We start from the raw sequence: 25,427 nt of genomic DNA on the forward strand, positions 1-25,427 counted from the left end.
CTGGAGTGCTAGTATGGGTGTTGTGGGCTGAAGGGACTGACTTCCAGAGGGCTAGTATGGACATTTTTCGGCCAAATGGATTATTGGGCTGGTGGCTCAGTCACTCAAGCCTGTTGTGCTGGCAGCTCACTCAATCACAACTGATGGGCTGGCAGTTGACTCGCGGCTATTTCTTGAAATTCCATTTCAAACAGGGTGCAAGGCCACCAAATTCAAGTGCAGTTTCATACCATTTCAAGCAGGGTGCAAGGCCACTAAAGACAGTGAGTCGTGACCTCTCCCTCCTCCATCTTGCAGAGACTGAGCCACGCCCACACTTCTGAGTTTTATAGTCCCTCCCACCAGAAGGGGCGTGGCCTTCATGGTGTGATTGACAGGAGAGAGAATCTCAACATTTTTTAGACGCTAATAACTCTTTAATTTTTCATCGATGGGAAAATTCCTCTTGTCCTGCGCAGCGGAGGGGGGCTCTGAGTGAGATGGCCAAAAATCACAGTCGTAAGTGGAAGCGTTTTTTCCAAAATCAATATACAGAACAATATCCAGGAAGTGGTCAAGATCACTAGTAATATATACAATTTAGTAATATATAAAATAGATAACACAGAAGATTACCTTTCAAGTAATTTTACCCATGCTTCTGTTGCTTGAATGGAGACTACTCAGCTACTCAGCGGGTCAGGCAGCATCTGTGAAGGGAAATGGAGAGATGTTGTTTTGGATCGGGACCCTCTTAGTCTAAAGAGGGTGTAGAGGGGAGATAGCTGGTAGAGAAAGGTGGGGGAGGGGGTGTGGCAAGAATTAGCAAGTGATAGGCAGATTCAGGTGAGGAGGGATTGATCAACAATCAGTGAGTAAGCTGGGGAGAAATGGGCAGAGATTGATAGAAAGCACCAACAGGCAGAATTGTTTCTTCTTCTCTGCCCATTTATCCTGTAGCTTCTAAAACATAGAATATAAATCAGTACAGCAGAAACACAGAGCTTTGGCCCACAATGTCTGTGCCGAACATGATGCCAAGACCAACTCATATTTGCCTGCACATAATCCATATCCTTCCGTTCCCTCGCAAAAGTCTCTTAAATGCCTCTAGTATAAGGTTGTTTCTCAATAAAGTGGTCGCAACTATTAGGAAAAGCTAAACAGGCCAGAATTCTGCTTGGAAGACACAAGGAACTGCAGATGCTGGAATCGTGAGCAAGACACAAAGTGCTTGAGGAACTCAACGAGCTAGGCTGCATCTGTGCAGGGAATGGAATGAAGACCATCTGAAGAAATGTCCCGAACTGAAATGTTGCCTGTCCATTCCCTCCACAGATGCTGTATTGAGTTCCTCCAACACATTGTGTTTTGTTCAGAATTCGGCATAGTTCTTTATTGGTGATGTGACTTAGTTCCTTATCGGATCCATTATCGGTCTGTACGTTCTCTGTGTCCTCGTCCCTTTGCCTCAATAGAGAAAGTAAATCTGGCCAATAACCTCTTACCTGAAAAATAGCCTCGGATTAAAAGCAACAGAATCAATGCGCAGAGTCATAGTGTGGAAACTGGTCCGAGTTGCCCACACTGACCAACATGTCCCATTTACACTAGCCCACTTGCATGTGCTTGGCCCATATCACTGTAAACCTGTCCTATCCATGTACCTGTGCTTCATAAAGGTTGTGATAATCCCTCCCTCAATTACCTTCTCCAGCAGCTCGTTCCATACACCCACCACTTGAAAAAGTCACCGCTCAGATTCCTATGAAATCTTTCCCCCGACACCTTAAACCTATGTCCTCTGGTTCTCGATTCCCCCACTCTGGGCAAGAGACTCCTTGCGTCCACCCAGTCTTCTCATGACTTTATAAACCTCTATAAAATCAGTCCTCATCCACCTGCACCCCAAGGAATAGAGCCACAGCCTGGTCAATATCTCTCTATAGCTCTGACCCTCGGGTCCTGGCAACATCCTTGTAAATCTCAGCACCCTTTCCAACTTAATAACATCTTTCCTATAACATGGTGCCCAGAACTGAACACAATACTCTAAATGTGGCCTCACCAGCGTATTATATAACTGCAACATGACATCCCAACTTCTATACTCGGAGGGAGGAAAACAATCTGCACGTTGGTGTTTTAATCACTTGTTGTTTTCTTCTTCTTCATATTTCTCTTTTGTCTAAATAAAAATTCCATGGAGAGGAATCAGCGAATTGGATGTAATCTCCCACCTTCGGGAACACCGCAACCTAAAACTGTGTCAGTATCACCAATTATCGAGTGCCTCAGTACCATCATGTGAGCCCAATCGAGCAAGCAATGTCTGAGTATTTGAAACCACCTCTACATTCCTGAGCAACCATTGAACACAAAGTTCCTGCTGCCTCCACAACTACAGTGTGGTGTGTACAGTCTGCTCCCAACATGAGGTTTTGCATACAAGGGCATCCGAGATATCCTCATTCTAACATCATGGAGCTGGCAGCCTTGCTCGAGACTGACTTTGAGTGAGGCTTTGGACTTACCATCGGAGCCTGCGATTCCTTGCCTGGGATCGACGCTCCAAAAGCGGCCTGCGGATTTCACCATCGAGGAGTTCGCAGTCTCAGGTAGAGACTGATGTCGGGAAGCTCCAAAGTCGCAGCAGGTTCGACTAGCCCTGACCCGGGATCTGATCGCCCGGCACGGCGTAGCTGAGATCCCTCCCGATGTGGGAGCTTGATTGCCCCGATGCGGAGAGCACCACTGCCGGCTACGGTAGCCAAGATCATCCCATCGGCGGAAGGCTCGAGGCCCCCAACCGCAACAGAACAAAGAAGGGAAGAAGATTGAACTTTTTTTTGCCTTCTATCACAGTGAGGAATGTGGAGGAGTCACTGTGGTGGATGTTTATCTTAAAATGTATTTTGTATGTTTTATTGCTTTTTATTGGTATGACTGTATGACTAATCAAATTCCTCCTATGTTGTAACATGTACTTGGCTAATAAAATATGATTCTTTAGTGAACATGGTTTACCCCCTTTCTGTCATAGATAGTCCCCTCACATGTGTCTCCTCTGTGTCCCGTGGTGCTGCTTTTGCTCCCCCTTCACCCAGAACCAACATATCATCCTCCGGCATTTCCGTCACCTCCAACGTGATCCCACCACTAATCACATCTTCCCACCTCCACCCTTTCTGCCTTTCACAAAGACCACTCCCTCCGCAACTCCTTGGTTCTCTTCCCTTCCCAGCTAAACCACTCCCTCCCCAGGTACTTCCCCCTGCAACACCTGTCCCTACACCTCCTCCCTTTACTCCATCCAGGGATGCTGACAGTACTTCCAGATTAGACAGAGGTTCTCATGCGCCTCCTCTAACTTCATCTTCTGCCTTCGGTGTTCCCGATGTGTGCTCGTGTACATCAGCGAGACCAAGCATGGACTTGGCGACCATTTTGCTGAACACTTGGGGTCAGTCAGTCAGGCGTGCTGGATCTCCCAGTTACTAACCACTTCAACTCCCCTTCCCATTCCCCATACTGACCAGTCTGTCCTAGGCCTCCTCCATTGCCAGAGTGAGGTCAAACACAAATTGGAGGAACAGCACCTCATATTTTGCTTGGCCAGCTAACAGCCCAGTGGCATGAACATTGACCTTTCATATTAGGTAATTTATATAAATATTCCCATCGCCCCTCTCCCGCTGTCCTCCTTGTTCTTCTTCCTCCATTAACTCTCTCTAACTTCTACAGGTGCACAGTAGAGAGCATGCTGACTGGTTGCATCGTGGCTTGGTTCAGCAACTTGAGCCCCCAGGAGCGGAAAAGACTACAAAAAGTAGTAAACATGGCCCATCATTGGCTCTGACCTCCCTACCATCGAGGGGATCTATTGCAGTCGCTGCCGCAAAAAGGCTGGCATCATCATCAAGGACCCACACCATCCTGGCCACACACTCATCTCCCCACTACCTTCAGGTAGAAGGTACAGGAGCCTGAAGACTGCAACATCCAGGTTCAGGAATAGCTACTTCCCCACAGCCATCAGGCTATTAAACTCAACTCAAACAAAACTTTGAACATTAATAGCCCACTAGACCAAGTGCAGACCCGCTGGGTCTGTTCCCCCAACACTTTATCTGTTTATTTATTCATGTGTGTATATATTTATATAATGGTATATGGACCCACTGATCTGTTCTGTATTCATGCCTACTATATTCTGTTGTGCTGAAGCAAAGCAAGAATTTCATTGTCCTATCTGGGACACATGACAACAAACTCTCTTGAATCTTGAATCTAAAAGTCAGGTAAGCATTTCCACAGTTTGCAATGATGTATCCTTCTTGGGATCACATTGCCCCTAGCCAACAACTGGTCTATGAGGGAACCACCCTCCCTGTGGTCATCTGTTGCCCGCTCTGATTTGGCCTGGTCTTCTCTTGCTTCTAGTTTCCCCCCCCTCCCTCACCCACAATCAGTCTGAAGTAGGGTCCTGACCCGAACCGCCACCTATCTATTTTCTCCAGAGATGTTGCCTGATCCTCTGAGTTACTCCAGCCTTTTGTGTCAATCTTTGGTATACACCAGCATCTGCAGTTCCTTTGTATTACAGTGTAGATGATCAAGGATGCATGTTCGGCTCAGATTAGGTTAGCCAATGCAGGTTGTTCTTCATGTGAATGTTAGAATTGTCTTTTTAACGTGTATGTTGCAGGGATACCTGTCATGAGCTGCTGGGACATGTGCCCCTACTGGCAGAACCAAGTTTTGCAGAGTTTTCACAAGAATTGGGCCTTGTATCCCTGACCGCATCAGATGAAGATGTGCAGAAATTGGCCACGGTAAGATTTGGCTTGTTTTTGGAATTCCCTGCAAGTTTAATGTGGTAATCCACACAAGGAACGATCTTGTGTTAATGTGCCCACCAGCTGTGCTATAACCCCTCTTATTTCGCTTGGGCAGCATACAACGCAGCGGTATGAATATTGACTTCAAATAACCCTTGCTTTCCCTCTCTCTCTATCCCTCCCCCATCTAAGTTTTCCGCCGTGTTTGACTGCCCTCCTGATTAAATTTGACTTTGTATGCTTCGTTGTCAACTTCCACTAGCTAACAATGATCTGTTCTATATTTTCCTTGATATGTGTCCCCTTTGCTCTCGTTTTTCATACCTTGTGCTTCAACATCTTTTGTTGCCCTCTCCCCTGACTCTCAGTCTTGAGAAGGGTCTTGACCCGAAACGTCACCCATTCCTTCTCTCCAGAAATGCAGCCTGCCCCACTGAGCTATTCCAGCATTTTGTGTCCATCTTCAGTGTGAACCAGCATCTGCAGTTCCTTCATGCACCCTCTTTTCACTGTTTTGCCAAAAATTGAAGCTGGTTCTGCAACATGATGGGATGTTTTAATGGTTTCTCTGCTTGCTTGTTGAATTAATCACCACTCCCAGATACAGTTCTGTATTATTCATTGGAACTGTAGAATCTGCACTTTTCTGCAGTGAATCAAACTGTTGAATTTGAACGTTTTCCACCTTGGCCTTGCCTGCACTTTTGTCACCTCCCCTCCACTCACTGGCCTCTGTCCAACAGCCTCCAGTAACTTGTAGATAACTTGGGCAAGAACAAGAAATGTTACCTTGTGCAAATGGAACCAGCAATAATGCTACAATATGGTGGCACGAAAGGGTCAGAGAAGAACGCTGTGAACAATGGTGTGTGATCTTGACAGTGTGGACAGTCAAAAATAAGCTTTTGTCAATGACCAAACATATGTTGGATGAGCCCATTGCAAAAACCTCTATTCTGTTCAGAAGTGTGCTCATGTGCTTCTAATTAATCTAATTATCCATCCCAGTCCCATGTTGTCCCCTCTGCACTCAACCTCCGATACTAAATCAATAAAACAAGCTGCCAGCTAGACCTACCAGGTCCAACAATTTCAGGGAACCAGTGTTCCTGTGTATCTATTCCTGAGTTTCAGGATCCCTTTGTAAATTTCACTTAATCCTTCTGAGTTCGCATCCTGGCTAGACTTTTATCACCTTGTGCCAAAACCTTGTTGCCATTTAATTCCTTCTGCCTTTCACCCTATCACAGATCATACTTTTTTTTAATTCTCCCCCTTCCCCCCTCTGCATTGTAATCTATCTCCATTAATTGCCAGTTCCAAAGTAGTCTTTGGCCTGAAATGACTCGGGCTCACCATCTGCAGATTCTGACTGACATTCCAAGTACTCCAAGACATTGCTGTTTTTCTAATCTCGATTTCCAATATTTGCAGTTTTTTTTGCGTTGTTAAAGAATAGAGAAAAGGTTATGGGGTCAAGAGTGATTTGGGGGGAAGTTTAATGTTTGACCCGGGTTCACTGTAGCAATCACACACTTGTTTATCCATGGGTGGACTGGCTCGGCGGTTCCGATGGGACCAGTAGAGCATTGGCTTGGCTTTGCTACATTTCAGGTGAAGGAAACCTGAGTTTGTCCAGGTTCTGGTGTTACGAGGGTTTGAGAATGTGCCAACAATACTGCAGCAAGGAAAGACATGTTGTTGAAGCAGCCTGGGCTAAGATGATATTCCGTCACATTGCATCTAATTGTTTTACATCAAGCATGAAGGTAATTTTGGATTTGGATCTAGTTTGACTAAAACCTGCCAAAATATTCACCTTTCAGAGCTTGTGTGAAGTTTATGCATATTCTGGTACTTTGTGCATCTCACTGTCTACAGCTATACTTTCAGACAGGAATTCATTATAAAGACATTATTCATTATAAATTCATAGAAACATAGAAAATAGGTGCAGGAGTAGGCCATTCGGCCCTTCGAGCCTGCAACACCATTCAATATGATCATGGCTGATCATCCAACTCAGTATCCTGTACCTGCCTTCTCTCCATACCCCCTGATCCCTTTAGCCACAAGGGCCACATCTAACTCCCTCTTAAATATAGCCAATGAACTGGCCTCAACTACCTTCTGCGGGAGACAATTCCAGAGATTCACCACTCTCTGTGTGAAAAAAGTTTTCCTCATCTCGGTCCTAAAAGATTTCCCCCTTATCCTTAAACTGTGATCCCTTGTTCTGGACTTCCCCAATATCGGGAACAATCTTCCTGCATCTAGACTGTCCAACCCCTTAAGAATTTTGTAAGTTTCTATAAGACAATCATCTAAATTCTAGCGAGTACAAACCGAGTCTATCCAGTCTTTCTTCATATGAAAGTCCTGACATCCCAGGAATCAGTCTGGTGAACCTTCTCTGTACTCCCTCTATGGCAAGAATGTCTTTCCTCAGATTAGGAGACCAAAACTGTACGCAATACTCCATTCTTTAACGTGACTAGTATTTTCAGACAAGGCTAACGTTTACTTCCCCTTCTTGATGTTCAGTTGGGAACGTTGCCTCAGCATGTGTGAAGTTTATGCACTATTGCATATTCTGCCACTGTGTGTATTTCTCGCCTGCAGCTACACTTTCAGACAGGAATTCATTTACTTGAGTCTGAGCTCTCCTAATGACCTTTAGAATAGCAAATGTTGCTATAACAAATGTTATGTCAAGCATTGGCTGTGTGGAATACATATATGAAACACTTACTAATTTGGGAAGCAAATTGTGACACTCAGCTAATAGGAAACCTGAAGCAATTCTTGCTGAATTATTTTACATAAGCTAACGGGTCAGCAAAATGGCACAGCTGGTAGAGCTACTGCCTCACAGAGCAGGAGACCTGGGTTCGAACCTGACCTTGGGCACTGTCTGAATGGAGTTTGCATGTTCTACCTGTGACCATTGGGGCTTCCTCTGTGTGCCCCAGTTTCCTCCTCTCACCTCACAAGGATGTTCAGGGGTGTGGGTTAATTGGCCCCTGTAAATTGCCCTAAGTGTGTAGGGAGTGGGAGCAAATGTACAGAAGTACTGTGAGTGGGTGATCGATTGTCGGCTTGGACCTGGTGGGCTGAAGGGCCTGTTTCCATGCTGTATCATTCAGTCAATCAGTCAACGAATGTCCCAATAATCAAACTGAAACATATGGATGTGTTATGATGCTTAATAGAAAGATAGAAACATAGAAAATAGGTGCAGGAGTAGGCCATTCGGCCCTTCGAGCCTGCACCGCCATTCAATATGATTATGGCTGATCATCCAACTCAGTATCCTGTACCTGCCTTCTCTCCATACCCCCTGATCCCCTTAGCCACAAGGGCCACATCTAACTCCCTCTTAAATATAGCCAATGCACTGGCCTCAACTACCTTATGTGGCAGAGAATTCCAGAGATTCACCACTCTCTGTGTGAAAAATGTTTTTCTCATCTCAGTCCAAAAAGATTTCCCCCTTATCCTTAAACTGTGACCACTTGTTCTGGACTTCCCCAACATCGGGACCAATCTTCCTGCATCTAGCCTGTCCAACCCCTTAAGAATGTTGTAAGTTTCTATAAGATCCCCCCTCAATCTTCTAACTTCTTGCGAATACAAGCCAAGTCTATCCAGCTTTTCTTCATATGAAAGTCCTGACATCCCAGGAATCAGTCTGGTGAACCTTCTCTGTACTCCCTCTATGGCAAGAATGTCTTTCCTCAGATTAGGAGACCAAAACTGTACGCAATACTCCAGGTGTGGTCTCACCAAGAACCCGTACAACTGCAGTAGAACCTCCCTGCTCCTATACTCAAATCCTTTTGCTATGAATGCTAACACACCATTCGCTTTCTTCACTGCCTGCTGCACCTGCATGCCTACTTTCAATGACTGGTGTACCATGACATCCAGGTCCCGTTGCATCTCCCCTTTTCCTAATCGGCCACCATTCAGATAATAGTCTGCTTTCCTGTTTTTGCCACCAAAGTGGATAACCTCACATTTATCCACATTATACTGCATCTGCCATGCATTTGCCCACTCACCCAGCCTATCCAAGTCACCTAGCATCCTCCTCACAGCTTACACTGCCCCCTAGCTTCATGTCATCCACAAACTTGGAGATGTTGCATTCAATTCCCTCATCCAAATCATTAATATATATTGTAAATAGCTGGGGTCCCAGCACTGAGCCTTGCGGTACCCCACTAATCACTGCCTGCCATTCTGAAAAGTACCCGTTTAATAAAATCAACTAGTGATGTTTCACTCTTGAAATGATCCATTTTGTTATATCTTTGCTGGGTCCTTACATGATTGTTACAGGTATAATCAGAACTATCAATTAATTTGTCACATCTGACAGCTTCCTTATAACAGTAATGCAATACTACTCTTGATTAATCATGTCTGTGAACAAATTACCTTGGCCTTTTTAGTTCTGATTGCTCTGCATTTGTGAATGTGAATAATTGTTAAAAAAACTTGGTAATGATCACAGTTGTTGATGAGTAGATTCAGTGCTGGTAATTCATGGTTATGTTGCTTGTGATTGGTGTGGTCTCTGTAATGAGACTGTGTTCCTCAGATGGGAGAGAATGAGGGCGACACGGTGGCGCAGTGGTAGAGTTGCTGCCTTACAGCGCCAGAGACCCGGGTTCGATCCTGACTACGGATACTATCTGTACGGAGTTTGTACTGTGTCCTGTGTGGGTTTGCCCGGTGCTCCGTTTTCCTCCCACACTCCAAAGACGTACAGGTTTGTAGGCTAGACACAAAATGCTGGAGTAACTCAGCGGGACAGGCCACATCTCTGAAGGTATGGGTAATGTTTCGGGTCGAGACCCTTCTTCAGACTCAGGTCTTCAATTTAAATCTTCGATTTAAACCAGCATCTGCAGTTCCTTCCTACACAGGGTTGTAGGCTAATTGGCTTGGTTAAAATTGTAAGTTGTCCCTAGTAGGACAGTATTTGTGGTTGGGATCGCTGGCCAGTGCAGACCTGGTGGGCTGAAGGGCCTGTTTCCGCATTGTATCTCTAATCTAAACAAATCTAAACTAAGTACTTCTGACGAGGCAGCTGCTCCCATCTGTTTACTTGCTCTATCATTACTGATACGTAATTAAAACCCTGGACCCACAGCAACACCATCATAAATTCTGCATGTAATTGCTTAACATTTATTCAATTCAAGAACCTTTTAAATAATTGAGTTAATAAGTTTAGTAATGTCTTATTTATGTGTCCCACAGTGCTATTTCTTCACTGTTGAGTTTGGACTGTGTAAGCAAGAAGGACAACTGCGTGCTTATGGTGCTGGGCTTTTGTCATCTATCGGGGAACTAAAGGCAAGATGGGTTTTTTTTCTCCTACTTACAGTACAGTGTGTTGGAGTGCATGACAGGATATCAGTTTTCATTGACTTTCTCCCACAGCATGCGTTGTCAGACAAAGCGATCGTCAAACCATTTGATCCAAAGACAACCTGTACCCAGGAGTGTCTCATTACCACCTTCCAGGAAGCCTATTTTTTGTCTGAAAGCTTTGAGGAAGCCAAGGAGAAAATGAGGCAAGTAATTTATTTCCACCAAATGAAGGGAAGTACCGTATTCCCATACTCCAACCTACCCAACAGCTATCTTTTTTATGTGCACTTTCTCTACATTCTGCATTGCTCCCTTTCTCTTTGCACTACCTGTTGTACTCATTTATAGTTTTGATTAAAATCATGTTTTTTTTTACTTGGATAGTGTGCAAAATGAAGTTTTTCACTATTTAGTTTAGTTTAGAGATACCGTGCGGAAACAGGCCATTCGGTCCAACGAATCCTCTACGACCAGCGATCCCTGCACATTAACACTATCCTGCACACAATTTTACATTTATACCGAAGCCAATTAACATGCAAACCTGTACGCCTTAGGAGTGTGGAAGGAAACCGAAGATCTTAGAGAAAACCCATGCCGGTCACGGTGAGAACATACAAATTCCGTACAGACAGCACCCATAGTCCACTTTACTGGACTTTATCTTGCTCTAAAGGTTATTCATCTTATTCCCTTTATCATGTATCTGTACACTGTGGACGGCTCGATTGGAATCATATATTGTCTTTTCGCTGACTGGTTAGCATACAACAAAAGCTTTTCACTGTACCATAACATAGAATTACCATACCAAGATCTACAACAAACCTTTGGTAATGTTGTAATCATGGAATCACAGAACCATAGAAGGAATCAATTTGGCCCATTTAGTGCATGCCAGCCTTCGATACAGACAGCTCCTATTCCCCTGTTTTTTTAAAATGTAGACCAGCATATTATTTTTCCTAAAGTGCGTAGGCAATTTCATTTCTGAAAGCCTTACACACCTACATAGTAATAAGAGGCAGCGACTTTGTTTAAGGAGAGTGAAATGACCAGGAGAAAGTGGCAGTGGAGTTGCCACCTTATAGCACCAGAGACCTGGTTTCCATCCTGACAAGCGGTGCTGTCTGTACGGAGTCTGCACATTCCCCTGTGACCGCATGGGTTTTCCCTGAGTGCTCCTGTTTCCTCTCACATTCCAAAGACGTGCAGGTTTGTAGGTTAATTAGCTTCTGTAAATTGCCCCAAATGTGTAAGGTGCAAAATAGGGATAATGTAGAACTAGTGTATGGGTGATTGTTAGTCGGCGTGGATCAGTGGGCCAAAGCGCCTGTTTACATACTGTATCTCTACACTAAACTAAATTTGGACCTGAGGAATAAAATCCATTGAATTATAAGACCATAAATATATAATATTTAGTCTGAAGAAGGGTCTTGACCCAAGACGTCACCCATTCCTTCTCTCCAGAGATGCTGCCTATCCTGCTGAGTTACTCCAGCAACTTGTGTCTACGTTCGATTTAAACCAGCCTCTGCAGTTCTTTCCTACACATAATTTGTTTTACTATCAAGAATTTAACCTAATTTATTTTTGAAAGTTACATTTGGATCTATTTCCACCTCTCCTTCTGACAATGAGCTGCTGCTCATAAGCATTGACTGTGCAAGAAAACTATTTTCATCAAATCCCCTTTCATTCTTGCCCTGCCACCTTAAATCTCTTTTCTCGGCTTCTTCACCCTTCTGCCAATGGACACTCTTTCTCTTTGTCCAGACCCTTCTTCGTCTTCTCCGTCTTGTGTATGGCGTGCACAGCCTAAAGTTGTAGGACAACTTGTTCTATTTGATCTTATTTGATAGTGCACCCCGGGTTGATTGCATTCGTCGAAACAGACCACGTGAAGGTTGCAATCTTCCACCCCGTCCAGACCCTTCATGTCATTCAACACCATTTAAAATGTTAACTTAGTTACTGTGGGTGGCACAGTGGCGCAGCTGGTAGACCATTGAATAGCAGCACCAGAGAACTGGGTTCGATCCTGACCATAGGTGCTGTCCGTGTGGAGTTTGCATGTTCTTGCTGTGACTGCCTGAGTTTCATTCAAGTACTCTGGTTTCTTCTAACATGCCAGAGACTTGGGGGTTGGCCACGGAATATTATCCTTCTCATGGTGGGGTGGGGAATTGATGGGACTGTGGAGAGAACAAAAATGGGATTAATGTAGGATTAGTATAAATGGGTGGACACCATGGTCTTGATGGGCAGAAGGGCTTATTTCCATGCTGTATCTCTCTGTGAATCTATGACAGAATCAAATACACAGGACTAGATGTTAAAAGTCCCTTGTGCCAATAAGTGGGGAGCATTTCACGACATCCGTTGATTGTTGAGAGTGGTAGACGCTCAACATCGGTGGGGGGCGGGGGGGGGATACACATATCTTGGCCTGGGTAACCTTCAGGATAGTTGGGCACAGGACACATCATCAGTAATGTACCCTTGCATCACTGGGTGTTTCGGCCTTTTAACACTATACACCCTCCACAAGGGCGGCCCGCTGCAGGATGATCAGCCCTCAGCGCGTGTCCCGTGTCAAACCATCCCAAAGATTCACCCTGACGTACTTGGGGCCCAGCATGGGTCTTTCCGCTTGAGCCAAATCCACCGGCTGCTTCTTTCAGCCGCCTCTGAGAGTGATCTTATGGTCTTCCGCAGAGCCTGACCGTGGATTCCAAGCTCCTTCAGCAGTCTGATTGTAGATGACGCAACAAATCCTCTGCATCCCACTTCAACTGGATAGACTTTGGTGTTCCAGCCACACTGCGTTGCCTCTGCTGCAAGCTCTGCGTAGCGCAGCTTCTTACGCTCATAGGCCTCCTCAACACAGTTCTCCCATGGAACTGTGAGCTCTATGATGTAAGCAGTCTTCTGTGAAGGGGACCAGAACACCAAGTCTGGCCTGAGGTTGGTGGAAGCAATTTCAGGTGGAAAAACTAGTTGTCGGCCGATGTCCGCCAGCATCCTCCAGTCACGGGCCCTGCATAGGTTTCCTTCTTCTGATCTGGTGGAAGGATGTTTAGATGTTTTCTGTCCTTCTCGGACAAAGGTTGTTGCCCTTAGGCGGGGGGGGGTTGCTTGCTCTCGGAGGCAAGGAGTTGGTCGCACACCGCCTGTTCTCAAGGGCTGATGCCAGGCTTTTTAGTACCTGATTATGCCGCCACGTGTATCTCCCTTGCGTGAGGCTGGTCTTGCAGCCTACCATGATGTGTTTCAGGGTTGCTGGAGTTGGGCAGAGGGCACAGGTTGGATCCTCGCCGTACCACTGCTGGAGGTTCTTTGGTGTTGGAAGCACATCATAAGTCGCTCTGATGATGAAGCTGATCTTGCTTGCTTCCATTTCCCATAGTTCTTTCCAGCTGATCTTCCTCCGCTCCACACCTTCCCACTGCATCCATTGCCCCTGTTTGGCAAGAGAGACCGCCTTTGCACTTCTTGCGGCCTCCTCCTGTCGCCGCACCTCCTCGTCCACCAATGTCCTCCGCTCTGATGTTGTGGCCTTTCGCCAAGTTGGTTTACTTGTCGTAAGGCCAAAGCCTCCTCTTCCCTGCTGGACTTTCCCCACGATGTCTTTGTGCCTCAGGGCTGATGAAGCTTGCTGTACTGCATCAGATGGTGTCCACTTCCGGCCAGTTACTAGGGGTGGCGCAACAGCACTGATGGTCTTGTCTCTAGAGTCCCTCAGTGTCATCTGAAGTCTTACTTTAGAACACTTGTATTCCTCTGTTAGACTAGTGAGAGGTAGTTCCAGGACCCCTTTGCCATATAGGCTAAACTAAATAATTCAGTCGTGTCTGCTCCAAGGACAATGATGCCAAATCTTTGATCTTTCCATCGAACTGAAATCTCTCCTCCGCGCCATCATTGTAGTAAACCTGTTCAGACTCCTGTACTTTCTATTCCTTTCCACCTTCCAGAGCCCAGCAATGGACAGTATACTCCAGTTGTTTCAAGTGTTTTATGCAGAATCACTGTTAACTTCCTTATGTTTAGATTAGCTAAGGAGGTGATTAGAAATATTTAGGCAAAGGAGAACAAATTTCCAAGGGATCATATCCAAATGCATTAAACATCAAAACTCTGTGTACAGAATTGTAAAGGTGCCTTATAATAGACAATAGATAATAGGTGCAGTAGGCCATTCGGCCCTTCGATTCAGCACCACCATTCAATGCGATCATGGCTGATCATCCCCAATCAGTACCCCGTTCTTGCCTTCTCCCCATATCCCCTGACTCAGCTATCTTTAAGAGCCCTATGTAGCTCTCCTTTGAAAGTGTCCAGAGAACAGGCCTCCACCACCCTCTGTTGCAGAGAATTCCACATACTTGCAACTCTCTATGTGAAAAGGTGTTTCCTCGTCTTCATTCTAAATGACTTACCCCTTATTCTTAAACAGTGACCCCTGGTTCTCAACTCCCCCAACATCGGGAACAATGAGATTATTAAGGGTTTGGACACGCTAGAGGCAGGAAACATGTTCCCGATAAATGGACATGGTATTAATACAATTCCAAATATTTTTCTTAGGGGGGGAATGAGACAGAAGCCAACACTGGGAGTAAGAAATTAGGGGAAGCAGGAAAATAAGGCATCTGACCGCTATCAGGTGAATAATACATGGATATATCAGGCTGACTGTGAAAAAGTAACTAAATGGGGGAAAAAGGAAATGAAAGGGACAAAGACAGAGTGAGAATAGATTAGTTGCAAGTATTAACAGGAAACTGTTGGCATGTTAGTGGTGAAAGGTTTGTCAGATGAGTGATGGGTTAATAAGGGTTTGCACATGAGCTCAATGGTGGCAGGAGCCATGACTAGGATACTGAGTGAGCACTTCACACCACAGCTTAGAAAAGAAACAGAGTTTTCCAACGCTGTGGAAATTGCAGTTGCTGGGATAGTAGATAAGATAATGATAATGTGCAAGATGTACAATGTCTACAATTGTTTCTTAAATACATTGTTTCATGTGATTTGTGGTGGGATAGAATTAGATTAAGGCTGGGCTTAGAGAGTTCCAGATAGAGATTTCTAAAGGATCCTGACTGCGTCTGAAAACTGATTCGCAAACTAACTGTAGTTTGGCTTGTTAAGAGTTTTTTAAGATCTCAGAGAGTGCTGATTACAATGACGTTTTCTATGTTAACACGTTAATATTAATAAGTTATTATTAACGTGTTAACATAGTATAACTTACAAGAAAATTTCCACCACCAGGGCAAAATCGGGGGCACCACCACCGGTCGTTCATTCGTTCGTGTCACTGACGCTAGTTCAGCCTTCTCCAAGATCTATTTAAGAAAGAACAGAAGATGCTGGAAAAATCGAAGGTAGACAAAAAATGCTGGAGAAACTCAGCAGGTGAGGCAGCATCTATGGAGAGAAGGAATAGGCAACGTTTTGGGTCGAGACCCTTCTTCAGACTGATGTGGGGGGGGTGGGAAAAAGAAAGGAAGAGGCGGAGACAGTAGGACTAGAAGAAGAGCTCGGAAGGTTGAGGTGGAGAAGACAAGGGCTATCTAAAATTAGAGTAGTCAATGTTGATACCGTTGGGGTGTAGACTACACAAGCGAAATACCCAAGCTTGTCTCCTCACTACATTTACTGCTGGCTCCAGCCGCAAATCTGAGTTTTCGAGTGATCTGTGCAAGGCATTCATTGATGCTGGAATTCCACTGTGGAAATTGGAAAACAAGCCTCTCAGAGGTTTTATAGAGAAATGCACAGAGGAACATATACCAAGCTGGTCATCATTAATGAAAAATTATGTTGACAGCGACTTCAACAATGTTGTGCAGAAAATTAGAGATGAAGTTGCAAGCACCAAAATATGGATCTCAATAGACGAGACAACCGATGGTGTAGGGAGATATGTTGCCCATGTGGTCATCGGTACACTGGAGGCAGGTCAACCATCAAAGGAGTATTTGTTGACATTGGAAGTATTGGAGAAGTCAAACAGCTCAACTATTGCTCAGTTGTTTACATCTTCACTTGCTGTACTTTGGCCAGAAGGTATAAAACACGAGAATGTTCTTCTGTTTGTGACTGATGCAGCTCCGTACATGAAAAAAAGCTGCTTGTGCTCTTAAAATTTTATTCACCAAAATGTTGGATTTGACATGCTTAGCACAAGGACTTCATAGAGTTGTCAAGCACATACGTAGTTTGTTTCGAGGTGGAAGATTGCAACCTTCACGTGGTCCGCCCTATTTCGACTAATGCAATCAACTCGACATGCACAAACGGAAGATCAAATAGAACAAGTTGTCCAACAACTTTAGGCTGTGCACGCCACACGAAAGAAGAAGAAATAGTTTATTTCCAAATGACGATCGCCTAGTTTCCAATATCAAGAAAAATTTCCTCAAAGCACAGTCACATGTGCAGTTGTTCAAGGAAATGGCATCTGCGATTCCGCTACCTCCTCAGCCCATTTTGACTTGGTGGGGTACATGACTCACTGCTGTACTCTACAATGCTGCAAATTTTGAAAAGATAAAATAAATCGTCAACTGTTTTTAAAAAGAGAATCTGCTGTAGTCAGGATCGTCAGTGAAATCATGCAGAAAATGTCCCTCCACAGCGATCTTGTGTTTATTGCTTCCAATTTTGCAAACTTCCCACAAGCTATCCCTTCCCTTGAGAAACATGCGAATAACTTGCAGGTTTTCAACAAAGTAACTGACGATATCAGTAAAATTCCTGAGTGTGAGAGAGTGATTTTAGTTAACAAAGATCTTGAAGAAATACAAAACATAGCTAAAGTTCTCAAAGGTAGTTGTAATGCACAAGATATCGACATGAATATAGAGTCAGTAGCTTGTTTCGGGTATGCACCAGTGACCTCAGCTGAGGTAGAAGAGGTTTTTCACAACTGAAGCATATTCTGTCTGACAGACGGCAGTTTAAAACCAGATAATTTGAACAAATTGCTAATAATTATGTGCAACCAGGCAACTTTGGTCATTTTATGTAGAATACCTTTATATTATCATTTTTAATCATATTTTGGGTGGTGGAAATACATGCCTTTTTATCCCTTTTTGTCGCTAAAAGCCTTTTTCATGCCTTTTTTGTAATTTTATTATGCCTTTTTGCCTGCCTATTTCAGAGTTTTTTAGCGCCTAAACATCTTGGCTCTAGTGATTAGGAAGGATATTGAGAACTCGTTTCAGCAATGGCAGACCAGTGGAACTGTAAGATGCAGGTAGACACCGAAGCTAGACACAAAATCCTGGTGTAAGTCAGCGGGTCAGGCAGCATCTCTGGAGAAAAAAAATAGCTGACGTTTCAGGTCGGGACCCTTCTTCAGATTGATGTTGGTGCTGTGGGTGAAGTCAGGAGTTGAACATGGACATAGGTCCCACATGAAGGTCACATAAACATCAGAGATGGTCTGAAACCAGATTGAGCAAAGTCGTGGTAGGCACTAACTTGGACAAATATTGCAGGATCCTCTCCCAGGTTGTTCAACTACCGGAGCAGGCTCCTGTCCATTTTGTTAGTTCTGCTTTTGTGGATATTGTCCATTTAATCCTCAAAGCGGTATTGATTCTAACCATACACTGCTTCCTTTATCTGTTATATTCTCCCTGCTTCTCTCTATTTCAGATCTTTCTACCTGTGTGTTGTTTCATGTAGGAAGACCTGGTGGTAAATGTTTCTCCTCAAGGTTTTGCTTTTGTGCGGCACAGTGACACAGCGGTAATGCTGCTGCTGCCACTGCTGCCTTACAGCGCCAGAGACCTGGGTTCGATCCTGACCACGGGTACCATTTGTACGGCGTTAGTACATTCTACCTGTGATCACATGGGTTTTTACCAAATGCTGTGGTTTCCTCCCAGACTCCAAAGACGTACAGGTTTGTAGGTTAATTGGCTTCAGTAAAATGACAAATTATCCCCAGTGTGTGGGATAGTGCTAGTGTACGGGGTGATCACTGGTCGGCACAGACTCGATGGGCCAAAAGGGTCTGTTTCTCTGCTGGATATCTAAAGTCTTAGATGCATGGACTAATTACACAATGTATGACAGATTGAATTTCCAAATTGGATCTCAACGCACGCACATTTCCATGGCGCAAATTTAGTAGGTACAACTACATGTTCTCCAGGTGCTCTGCAATTAACATCATGTTCTGCTTTAATTCCATCCTGAGGTGTAACTGTAGCCTCACCAAATTATTTACAGTGAAGCACGTTGCTATTCAAAAATTATATTTTGCTCCCAAATTATGCATAGAAACATAGACATAGAAACATAGAAATTAGGTGCAGGAGTAGGCCATTCAGCCCTTCGAGCCTGCACCGCCATTCAATATGATCATGGCTGATCATCCAACTCAGTATCCGGTACCTGCCATCTCTCCATACCCCCTTTAGCCACAAGGGCCACATCTAACTCCCTCTTAAATATAGCTAATGAACTGGCCTCAACTACCTTCTGTGGCAGAGAATTCCAGAGATTCACCACTCTGTGTGGAAAATGTTTTTCTCATCTCGGTCCTAAAAGATTTCCCCCTTATCTTTAAACTGTGACTCCTTGTTCTGGACTTCCCCAACATCGGGAACAATCTTCCTGCATCTAGCCTGTCCAACCCCTTAAGAATTTTGTAAGTTTCTATAAGATCCGCCCTCAATCTTCTAAATTCTAGCGAGTACATGCCAAGTCTATCCAGTCTTTCTTCATATGAAAGTCCTGACATCCTAGGAATCAGTCTGGTGAACCTTATCTGTACTCCCTCTATGGCAAGAATGTCTTTCCTCAGATTAGGAGACCAAAACTGTATGCAATACTCCACCAAGACCCTGTACAACTGCAGTAGAATCTCCCTGCTCCTATGACTGTGTGTATTCAAATGAATTTGAGATTTGCCTTGGCCTTTCTGAGCATCAGCTCATTCCTGACAGTTTTGTGATCAAGGCATCCAGGAATGGATTGGATTGAATTGAAAAATAAAGCTAGAAAACTGGCCCTTTTGCCCACCGAGTCCACCCCATCCATCAATCACCCATTCACACCAGGTCTATGTTATCCAACTTTCTCATCCGCTCCCTACATACTGGGGGCTATTTACAGAGACCAATAACCATACAAATCTGCACATATTTTGATTGTGGGAGGAAACCTGCAGGAAACCCACGCGGTCACAGGGAGACCATGCAAACTGCACGCACACAACACCCAAGAGCAGGATCGATCACAGGTTTCTGGCGCTATGAGGCAGTAACTGCACCACTCTACTAACTGCACCCCTGTGCTGGTCTTATCCAGGTACATTTCTTCCCCCGTGCCTAAAATGGAATGATCATTATCTACCAGAAGTCATCTCATTCTGAATAACTTTTATGATCGGTGGAACAGAGCAACATTCCTGGCTAAAGGAAGACACAAAGTGCTGGAGTAACTCAGCGGGTCAGGCAGCATCTCTGGAGAAAAACGATGGGTGACGCCCTGGGTCGGGACCCTTTTTCATGACAGGGTTGTTGGCAATGCCCTGTGAACCTTCTTAGCTTGGCATTTTTAAATAGCTTCTGGCTTCTGAAATATTGAGATGGTCAGAGTCCTGTTGTTTTGGGGCTTTGAAGATGTGGAGGATATGGAAGTTTTAGGAAGGAATTGAGTTCACTCACAATGAGACTACTGTCCACGGAAAGCGGGTAAGATTCAGTATCTGTGGATCAACATCTTGGATCAGAAGATAGATACAAAAAGCTGGAGTAACTCAGCGGGTCGGACAGTATCTCTGGAGGAAAGGAATAGAAGACGTTTCAGGCCGAGACCCTTCTTCAGAACAGCCTAGCAAGCAAAAGGGGAGCAATGTCTATGTGAGATAAATGACAGCGGTTCAAGAGGGATACTCATATTCTCAAAGGAAATATGGAAGCATAATGGATACTGACCTTGTCAGTAATGTCTGTGACACTTTAATGTATTTTATATATTGGATTTTTGTAGAAATGGTTTTGAAGATCAAGAGATTAAATGGGTAAAAAGGAGGATATAGCAGTGTGTAGCTGGTTTGTGGAACGAGTATTCTGAATCAAATGGTTTTATTCCTGACACGTTTGCATTACTAGAGAAAGAGGGACATTGAAATTCTATGTGTTGTCCTTCTTTGGGTATAATTCTAATTCAACTTTATTCCAAATGGAAATTTTTTTTTTTTTCAGGGAATTTGCAAAGTCAGTCAAACGGCCCTATTCTGTCCGCTACGACCCATATACCCAGCGCATTGAGATGCTGAAAGATACCAGGAGCATTGAAAAAGTAGTTCAAGATATCCGCAGAGACCTCGCGACTGTGTGTGATACTCTATCGAAGATGAACAAGAACTTTGGAATTTGAGGACATGCACGTCAATCTCATATCCATTTTGGTGTAAACACTGCTAGCAGAACTGACCCTGAATACTGTGATGTACCCTATTTGCAGACATATTCGTGACTTGTTTGGATGTTTTAGCAAAGTTTCATCTGCTCTGGGATGTGTTCCACACCATCACAGCACAAAACAATGTGGTGGAAAACCCATTCAGTTTCTGTTACTTTAACAAAAGGTTATGAAAGTGTAGACCCACCCCATTGCTCAAAGGTTGACCACATAATATCAGCGTCTTGTGTAGTTTTGTTTGAGAGAGAATGTACTAAACTACACTTTGTGGACCTGATGAATTTCCCAGTAAAATCTGGCACAAATATCTATCTGAAGAATGAGTGTTACATTATGGGTGTCAGTAGTGGTAGTCTAAAAAGGGATAATATAAATAGACATATTCACACTTCCAAGAAACAATAATTTTGTAATATTTTTATAATCAAATAATGTCCTACTCTAAAATAGATTCTAGAAACTAGAAAAAGCAGAATATTTTTTTGAAAGATGAATATAGGTCCATACAGGAACCTAGTTTTGCTGGTTTAAAAAAAGCAAATAGTAAACTTGAAGGTGCAGAAAGCAAATGAAATACTGTATTTTATAGCAAAATGGTTGGGAGTACAGAATTCAAGTACTCAATTCTTGGTTCAAATGGGTGTCAAGGGTTATGGGGAGGGCAGGAAAATGGGATTAGGAGGCAGAGATCAGCCTTGATTGAATGGCGCAGTAGATTTGATGGGCCGGATGGCCTAATTCTACCCCTATAATGTGAACGTGAAAATCTCCCGGCATTTTTGTTTGACATTGAAGCAATGTTCCTTTAAAACCTATGGAGGTTGAGTAAAGAATGGGATTTGCAATTGTGAGTTTTTCAGAAAAGATTTGTTATGTCTCCTGAAAAATTGGCATTGTTGATTTGAGGGTGCAGATTCCTCATAGAGAATGGAAACAGGGCAATTGGCCCAACGTGCCCACGGCAACCAACATACCCCATCTACACTATATACCTACCATCCTTTGTGTAAAAAAAATTGCCCCTCTCCTTAAATCTAGGTCCTCTCGATCTTGATTCTACAGCTCTAGATAAAAGACTGTGCATTCACCCTATCTACTCCTCTCGTGATCTTATACACACACAGAGAGTGGTCTATGTATGTTTTTGTTTCCCCTGTGATTTCAGTAGAAAGAACAAGAAACAGATTGAAATGTGATCGCAACATATGACATTGTCTCTGGTATATTGCGAGAAATTGATTTGAAATGAACAGGAATGGTGTTCTCCATTAATTCACCAAACTAATATTTACAAATGTATTGATGGACTCCTGTTTGTAACCCTTGTCATGGAGCAACCCCCAGTATCCTGCAGAGAGAAAACACTGCAGCTAAGGGGCGACATGGTGACACAATGATAGAGTTGCTGCATTACAACGCCAGAAACCTCGGGTTTGATCCTGACCACGGGTTCTGTCTGTACGTTCGGCCCGTGACCTGCGTGGGTTTTCCGTGGGTTCTCCAGTTTCCTCCCACATTCTAAAGAAGTACAGGTTTGTAGGTTAATTGGCTTCAGTAAAGATTAAACTGTCTCGTGTGGAGGATAATGCTAGTGTATAGGGATGGCTGGTCAACATGGACTGGGTGGCCATAGGGCCTGTTTCTGCACTGTATCTCTAAACAAAACTAAACTCTAATGTTCTAACAGATGTGGCCAAAATTTGAATAATGGCCAAAGATCTCTTTCACATTTTAAATAGGAGGTGTTTTATTTAAATCTTGGGGTTGCCAAGTACACATGTAAAACTGATAAATATGTTGAACAGTGCATTCTGGCTGAACAATTTTAAACATTGGATGGGTCACAGGGTTTATACAGAATGAAATCGTTTAAAGTTCAATTCTCACGTTTATGATCAAAATAGGGAATAACTACAATGTGGGTTCTCAAATTGATATATTCTTTCTGATCATAGCATGGATGGATCACTATGTAATTGTGTTGCCCTGATCACACTGTCTGCTTCCAGCTGTTTGCTCTGTTGTGGCAGGACTTCTAGCAGTCAAGCCACTGGCAGGATGTTCCTCTGTCTTTTTGTCATAATTAGCAGCTTTTTAAGCGACGTGAAGTTTAACTTTGGTAGATGAAAATGCGAAATAAATCTAACTATCATACCTCGTTCATTTTCCAGTGGCATTGCTCAGTTCATTTTGCTTCAAGAACTCTTCAGATGATGGTCTTGAATAAATTACTGTGATACCATTGTCCACGAGCAATTATGAACTTTCTCTTTATTGAATTTTGAATTAACGATACAGCGTTGAAACAAGCCCTTCGGCCCACCGAGTCCATGCTGACCACCGACCACCCATTCACATTACTTCTATGTTATTCCACTTTTGCATTCATTTCCTACACATGAGGGGACGTTTTACAAAGGCCAATTAACCTGCAAACCCGCACGTCTTTGGAATGTGAGAGGAAACCGCGGAGCACCCGAAGGTCACCCGAAACTCATGCGGTCGACGGTGGAATGCGCAAACTCCACACAGACAGCACCCAAGGTCAGGATCGAACCTGGGTGTCTGTCCCTGTGAGGCAGTGGAGGTTTACATTTCAGTGGAGGTGGCCCTCAAAGAAGGAATGGTTCAAAGTCCAAACAGTAGGAACCTGTAGGCTTTTCTGTGCTGTTGCTTCACCTGGTTTGAATTGATCTGATTTAGTGGGAGTTCTGCAATGACCATAATGAGAATTAGTGATACTCTTGGAAAATAGTGAACCAGGAACTCTGTGGGCATCTCTGTCGACTTTGCTCCACCAAGTTTGCGCTGACCAGTGATCACCCCATACACCAGCACTATCCTACACACTAGGGACAATTTACAATTTACAAAAGCCAATTAACCAACAAACCTGCAAATCTTTGGAGTGTGGGTGGAAACTGGAGCACCCGGAGAAAACTCACACAGCCACAAACTGTGCAGAGAGCATGCGTGGTCGGGATCAAACCAGAGTCTCTGGCGCTGTAAGGCAGCAACTCTACCACTGTGCCACTGTGCTGCCCTTGATTCACAGGACTCAGGATGCTTTGCAACAGTTCATTGGTGTCTTCTTTTTTCAAACATAGTTTATTGAATGTAACGATATGCAGGTAGACTACCACTGGAGGATTCTCTTGCATGTCCTGCATGTGGTTTATTCCATTTGCAGTTCGGCCCCAAGCGAAAACGATCTGGGATAAGATTCCCTGGGATGGCGGGACTGTGATGTGAGGAAAGATGGAAAAAACTAGGCTTGTATTCACTGGAGTTTAGGATGAGGAGGGATCTTATAGAAACATATACAATTATAAAAGGACTGGACAAGCTAGATGCAGGAAAAATGTTCCCAATGTTGGGCGAGTCCAGAACCAGGGGCCACAGTCTTAGAATAAAGGGGAGGCCATTTAAGACTGAGGTGAGAAAAAACTTTTTCACCCAGAGAGTTGTGAATTTTTGGAATTTCCTGCTACAGAGGGCAGTGGAGGCCAAATCACTGGATTCATTTAAGAGAGAGTTAGATAGAGCGCTAGGGGCTAGTGGAATCAAGGGATATGGGGAGAAGGCAGGCACGGGTTATTGATTGGGGACGATCAGCCTTGATCACAATGAATGACGGTGCTGGCTCGAAGGGCCAAATGGCCTCCTCCTGCACCTATTTTCTATGTTTCCAAGGTAACAAGGTGATGTGGATAGAACAAGCTGCCTCCCATAAAACTCACCAGCTTTGTGCTAAGTCAAAGTTTTAAAATCCACGCCCATTATTCAAACATATTCCTGTCAGCCAGAGTCACATAAAGAACTCTAAAAACCTTGACAAAACTAATGGGGTTTGGATAATATTTGCTCTGTTTTAAGATCTCCATTATCAATTATTTTATCCCCAAAATCCTTAAAGAACTCTACTTAAGTTCCCTGCTTAAACCCAGGAAGCAAGCCCCCTGGAATCCAATAACTTCAGTCCTGTGCTATTGTACAATGGTACAATAGCGGAAACAAAGAACTGCAGAAGCTAGTTTATACCAAAGATGGACACAAAGTGCTGGAGTAACTTAGCGGGGCAGCATCTCTGGAGAAAAAGGATGTGACATTTAGGATTGGGACACTTCTTCAGTTTGAAGAAGGGTCCCGACCCAAAACATTAGGCTGAAGAAGTGTCCTGACCCGAAACGTCACCTGTCCTTTTCCTCCGGAAATGCTGCCTGACCCACTGTGTTACTCCAGCATTTTGTATCTATCTTTGGTATAAACTAGCTTCAGCAGTTGTTTGTTTCTCCTATGGTACCATTGGTTTGGTAGTTGAGCACTAAAACAAGCCAAATTAGTTTAGCATGAGCTGTGGTCAGGTGCAGGTCAACTTTGCAAAGTTAGCTATTAAAAGGCACAAAATCACAAGAGCTTTTGGAGGCGACACGGTGGCACAGCGGTAGAGTTGCTACCTTACAGCGCCAGAAACCCGGGTTCGATCCCGACTATGGGTGCAGTCTGTACGGAGTTTGTATGCCCTGTGACCTGCGTGGGTTTTCTCTGGGTGTTCTGGTTTCCTCCCACACTCCAAAGAGGTACAAGTTTGCAGACTTCGGTAAAATTGTAAATTATCCCTAGTGTGTGTAAGATAGTGTTAGTGTGCGAGGATTGCTGGTCGGTGCGGACTCAGTGGGCTGAAGGGCCTGTTTCAATGCTGCATCTCTAAACTAAACTAAACCTTGCCCTCTGCACCTGTGAACACAGACTAACTATGCT

At 44.0% G+C, this 25,427-nt stretch overlaps 1 protein-coding gene across 1 annotated transcript in view; it reads left to right on the plus strand.

The window, feature by feature from the left end:
* The window catches only part of LOC129706437 (tryptophan 5-hydroxylase 2-like), a 46,888-nt gene extending 22,958 nt beyond the window's left edge, over nt 1-23,930 (plus strand). Inside the window, exons 8-11 of the mRNA XM_055650743.1 lie at nt 4,688-4,814; nt 10,092-10,187; nt 10,275-10,408; nt 20,447-23,930. Coding sequence (XP_055506718.1) covers nt 4,688-4,814; nt 10,092-10,187; nt 10,275-10,408; nt 20,447-20,621 — 532 coding nt within the window. The 3' untranslated portion in view covers nt 20,622-23,930. The remainder of the gene's footprint in view (nt 1-4,687; nt 4,815-10,091; nt 10,188-10,274; nt 10,409-20,446) is intronic.
* Nucleotides 23,931-25,427: the final 1,497 nt, after the last annotated feature.

This window comes from Leucoraja erinacea, chromosome 19, assembly GCF_028641065.1.
Source record: "Leucoraja erinacea ecotype New England chromosome 19, Leri_hhj_1, whole genome shotgun sequence".
NCBI classification, from domain to species: Eukaryota; Metazoa; Chordata; class Chondrichthyes; order Rajiformes; family Rajidae; genus Leucoraja; species Leucoraja erinaceus.